Genomic DNA, 5,581 nt, shown 5'->3' with positions numbered 1-5,581 from the left:
CCATGTGAACATGATTTAAGTGGGGGGGGGGGGGGGGGGGGGGGACGACGACACACACACACACACCTAACCTCCTCTAGGGCGGTCTGGGGGCATGCTCTCCCGGGAAGATTTGTTTTTAAATATTGAAGTTAAAAGCATCAATCTGGTGCACTTTGGTGCAACATTAAGAGATCTATGGATACATCTCTCAACACCCATATCAAACAGAACTACTGTAAACAGATTTTATTTTTCTTTATGGATATTTTACAAATCACTCCCCTTTCAAACTGTATTCTTGTTTATTAATAATAGCTTTTTACTGCCATATAATATTTTATACCTGTTTACTTTATTCTCTTATTTTTTTATAACTATAATGATCATATAAAGATGTGCCTTTACCTCACTGGTTGTAGAAAAAGCTTCTTATATTCGTAAGCATAGCTAGCTAACCAGATGCTAATAACAACAAAGCTATTGACTGTATGATCAGTATGACAGATCAACAGATCACGGCCACGCAAAAACTGCGGCACGTGTACGGCTCCTTATGGGTAGCCTACTGCAATTTGTGGAAGTGGCGGAGCGACGTTCTGGTGCTCTCCATCAGAATTGCACCCCTGTCAGACGAGACATATACCACGTGATGACACGTTAGGCTCGTGATGTGTTCAAGGACCCTGACCTTGGCCAGGAAAAACAGGCACTCACTTTTTTAATTTTTGTTGCGGTCTAGATTTCTTTTATTTTTTGCGTATGTTTATAAATTACCTCGAGGGCCGTACCAAATGGTCTCGCGGGCTGTATACGGCCCGGAGGCAGAAGGTTCCTCACCCCTGCTTTAGACAATAAGAAATATAAAGTTGACTGTTGAGTTGCTCAGTGTTTTTAGATTGTCAATACTATTACTGTATAACTAATATATCAGGTTAAGAAGCACATTCAAATAAAGATTGGTCTTTAAATACATGTTGTCTTTTGAATTGTTTGTCTAAAGTCAAGGATCTAGAACTGGTACTTAGTTTTAATAATATAGTCTGGTTATTGTGCTGTTTGGAGGAGGCCTCACAGGTAAGAACTACCTACAATGAAATGTACCTTAGCTTGACTTAAATGTATTAAACGTATAGTTAAGTGATATCAAAATATAAATAACTAATGTCATGCAAACATATTAATATTTGCTTGATTCCAGTGTTGAATTTAGCACAATTGCATACAAACGTTAAGAGATTTTAAGATTCTGAAGTATGTTAGAAATTAAAATCAATGTTTTAATGGGGAAATGTAGTTTAAACATGCCGTCAGTTTTAATGCTCTTTTATACTGAAAAACCAGAAATTCTTGTGCACAAGCAGTTAAGCTTTTATTCTGAAAATCCTTCATCTATGGTTAGCATTTAGCATGTGGCTAATATACGATTTCCTAAAGAGGTGAATTTAGTAGCGAAATGATATGGAGTGGTGCAAACCGAAGCCTACTGATTTAACACTACAACTATAGATGTCGAGATACTACCATGCTGAATATTAAATGAAGGTACAGTTTATTTGAATACATTATTGTTTACGGACGAGAGTAGCATGTGACAACTTCCGGAATGACCGGAAACCAAACGAGCCGAGAAGTATTTTTTAGAGTATTGATTATAGCGTTTAGAATGTGTTAAATGAAAAACCATGAAAGAGAATATGAGGAGAAAAGGCGTGTTAAGCATATATTGAATGTGAAAAGAACCAATCCTCTGTTTAAATGCAACAACGGACATTGGAGACGAGGCGAGCCGGCAGGCGGGGAGGAGCCAGCAGAGGATATATAACAGCACCGGAGGAGAGATCCACCTCTTCTCTTTCCTAACGAGGAGCGGATCACAGCTGTTTGTCTGACTGAACAATATCATGCTTGTGACCAACCCGCGCCTTTTTTAATTAAAGTACCCAATTGAACTTTCACAGAGACTCCATTTAGTCTCCTTTTAAAGCTTCTCTCCTGGACGGGAGAATAACGAACACAGTTTACAATCTGGTGAGTTCCCCGACGTGATCCCGCTGACCGAGGAGAGAAAACCAACCGGCTGTTTCCTGGAGACGCTTGCAGCCATTCGACACACTAGAGCTCAAATCAATCGGTACGAAGATGCCTGTTATGACAAAGATTCTTCACTAGTTAAACTAGGCAATGTTAGATTTGTGTGTTTGACGGCAGCCGGCGGATCCTGAAAATAGCTGTGCATTTTAATGTTAAAACAACCCAAATTGATAAAATAATCACTCTAAAACCACGAGGCGTTGTTTTGTCACAAGCAGGGTGAGTTCACACTTTCTTTTGTTCCATTAACCCTGCATGCTATTAACCATGTGTGGGTGTTACATTTTAAATATAAATGTGTGTGGACATTGTACTTCGGATAGGTGCCTTGCTGTTTTCACGTAGGTGTCTCTTGTTACGCTCGTAGTTAGTTAGCCTATGACGTAAGGGTATATAGCCCATTTGACGATTTTTGTTAAGATCTGGAGACATAGCGAATCGGTTAAGGGCCGAGTAAGTGAAAACCAGCAGGGCATAGTGAATCAACTCAGGGTTAAGTAACCGAAGTCAGTGCTTTAAAGAAAGTCCTTTTCAAGAAAAGGCTTGGTTAAGGTCTAAGCCAGGGGTGTCCAAACTTTTTTCACTGAGGGCCACATACAGAAAAATATGCGAAAGGTTGGGCCACTCACTAAAGTTAAGGTATATCGCCTCACCTCTAGTGTATTAACAGTAATACAAATCAATCAATCAAATGTAGGTAATCATTCTTGATAATTTATTATACTTAAAGAAAAAACTTTATACATCACATCTTTCTATGTATGGGTATTCATTTATCTATTTTCAAATCAAATCAATCAAATGTAGGTAAATTATTCTTGATAATTTATTATACTTAAAGAAAAAACTTTATACATCACATCTTTCTATGTATGGGTTTTAATTTTTTTTACAAAAAGGGTTGGCAGCTCATTCTCAAAACTGCAGCCTCAGATTGCTTCTTTGTCAGGATGGGGACCCCCTTCACAGCCCTGTATAAAGAGGGAAAAATAACAGGACAAGGGAAAGGGTAGTCTTTATTTAACCTAGTTATGCAAATAATTTATTGCGGTTGTTAACACATCAGCTAACGTTTTTTAGAAAAATGTTATCAACTTTAATTGACTGAATTTATTAAGTAATTGGGCTTTTGAACACATGAATACTGTGTAATATATTTTAACTCACCTACAATGGGAACAGCGTTGCACTTAATGAGAGCAGTGATGCTGCGCTCTGGACTGAAGGATGGCTGGCAGGTCAGGAGTAAGTTTGGTGGTTGAGATGCGAAGGACATCACAGAGATGGCTGTCGGTCATTTTGGTTCTCAATCTGCTTTTGTTCAGAGTTAACAGAGAAAATGTTTGCTCGCATATGTATGTTGTGCCAAACAGACTCGTCATTCTTTTTGCGTGGCGTCGCATCAGAGGAAACTTGGCCTTTTCCAAGCTCTGGTAGAAGTCGGGTAGGGAGAGGAGCTGATGTTGATTCTTCAGAGAATCATCACACTGCATTTCGATGAGTTCTAATTGCAGACTCTCTTCCACTTCTTCTGCATCCATCAGGAAGGGAGTTGAGAACAGCTTGATTTCTTTCTCAATGACAGAAAAATCTTGGAAGCGCTGATTGAATTCTGTCATAAGAGTTGTGATCACAGACACATATTTCCCCTTTTTAGCAGAGAGGTCGGCCTTTGGATGAGCACATTTGATTTCGGACAGCGTAGGGAAGTGCGCAAGGTTGAAGTTGCGTAGTTGTGTCTCAAAAAGACGAAGCTTCGCACAGAATGCTTTCATGTGTGCATAAAGTTGTGGTACAAGCTGGTCTTTGCCTTGTAGGCTCTTGTTCAGTGAGTTAAGATGACCAGTAAGATCAACTAGAAAGGCCAGGTCTGCCAACCATAGAGGATCACTCAGTTCATGAAGAGGTCGTTCCTTCTCTTTCAAAAACTGGTCAATTTCTGATCTCAGGGAATAAAACCGCTTCAGCACGGAGCCGCGACTAAGCCAGCGCACATCACAATGATAGAGTACGTCCCCGTATTCAGCATCGACATCAGATAGGAAAGCTTGAAATTCTCTGTGGTAGAGCCCTCGTGCTCGAATTATGTTGACAGTTTTCACAACTGTGGTCATCACATCGCCAAGCTGGACTGTCTTGGCACAGAGAGCTTCTTGGTGGATGATACAGTGCAATTTTACAGCCTCGCCTCCACTCTCTCGCACCTTGGCGCACACCATAGATGCCATTCCTTTGCGCTCGCCTGTCATAGCGGGAGCCCCGTCCGTTGCAACTCCACACAGCTTGTCCCATTTAAGTTGCATCTTGTTAATTGCACCTGACACGGCTTCAAAAATGTCCTTACCCGTTGTTGTGTCCTTTAGACTCCGAAGATCAAGCAGCTCCTCCGTAATGCAAAAGTTATCGTCAACTCCCCGCAAAAAAATTAACAGTTGTGCGGTGGCTGTGGCATCTGTGCTTTCATCACATGCAATCGAGTAAAAATCAAAAGCACAAGCTTTATGTGACACTTGATTTTGTATGTTAGCTGACAAGTCTTCGATTCGCCGCACAATTGTGTTTCTGGACATGCTCACGTTGTTGAATTCCTGCATCTTTTCCGGGCACATTATTCCAGCGACTTTAATGAGGCACTGTTTAACGAAGTCACCGTCTGAGAAAGCTTTCCCGTGGCGCGCTATGAGTTGAGCTACCTCATAGCTAGCTATTGTAGCATTTTCTTGTGTTTTGTTAGCACGGTAAAAGTACTGTTGTTGAGCCTGCAGGTTAGCTACCATTTGCTTGACTTTCTCCTCTCGCTCAGCAGCAGTGTAGGACGTGAAGGTCGGATGCTTGGTTTCGTAGTGTCGTCGTACATTGTACTCTTTCATCACTGCAACCGTTTCATTGCAAATCAAACAGACACATTTCCCCCTGACTTCTTTGAAGAAATATTCATTTTCCCACTGTGTTTGAAATTTTCTGCATTCACTTGCTATCTTGCGTTTCTTTGGTTCTGCCATTTTGTCGTCGCAGATTTTTTTTATTTGAAACTTTTTTTTGTGGAGAAGCTGCATTAGGACTGCAGCTAGTGAGTAGCTCCACCTACTGGTCAAACTAAGAACTACAATACAGTCAAGTGCAAGTTTCATGTGTGGGCCACATTCTATTCTATTTTTATAATTTGCTGCGGGCCAATAAAAAATGGATCCCGGGCCGCAGTTGGCCCGCGGGCCGTACTTTGGACACCCCTGGTCTAAGCCTTTATCAGTGGTTAAAACTGTTCTGTTTTTAAACAAGATATTGCAGGTGGGTTACGGTAATCGGAATTACAACAGCAGTGCAGTAATAAGACGACGGTCTATTATTAGTTGCTGATAGGTCTCCATATTGGTCCCGGTTTGGCGTGTCCAAATAGCAACATGTCAAGGGGAGAACACTGAGGCATGAACTCAATTGCACGACTCAAAACTCAGACTCAGATAGCGTTTCAAAATAAAGACTTTACTGGAATTTGCACAGTAATAAA

The 5,581-nt window shown here is 40.9% G+C and overlaps 1 protein-coding gene across 1 annotated transcript; it reads right to left on the bottom strand.

Annotated features, from left to right (window-relative positions):
- Window positions 1-2,673: 2,673 nt before the first annotated feature.
- LOC307025532 (general transcription factor II-I repeat domain-containing protein 2-like) lies at window positions 2,674-5,315 on the bottom strand. Its single transcript, XM_079660258.1, has 2 exons — window positions 3,241-5,315; window positions 2,674-3,044 (listed from the first exon to the last, which is right to left on the bottom strand). Exon 1 carries the CDS (start codon window positions 5,202-5,204, stop codon window positions 3,264-3,266), a length of 1,941 nt encoding a protein of 646 aa, XP_079516384.1. The 5' UTR covers window positions 5,205-5,315; the 3' UTR covers window positions 2,674-3,044; window positions 3,241-3,263.
- Window positions 5,316-5,581: the final 266 nt, after the last annotated feature.

The sequence above is a fragment of the Notothenia rossii genome, assembly GCF_949606895.1.
Source record: "Notothenia rossii genome assembly, chromosome: 11".
Lineage (NCBI taxonomy): Eukaryota > Metazoa > Chordata > Actinopteri > Perciformes > Nototheniidae > Notothenia > Notothenia rossii.
This window is presented reverse-complemented; position numbering and strand designations above follow the sequence as displayed.

Bases quoted from the DNA above. Each gene is read 5' to 3' on its own strand.
- LOC307025532 (XM_079660258.1), bottom strand. From the start codon at position 5,204: ATGAAACTTGCACTTGACTGTATTGTAGTTCTTAGTTTGACCAGTAGG.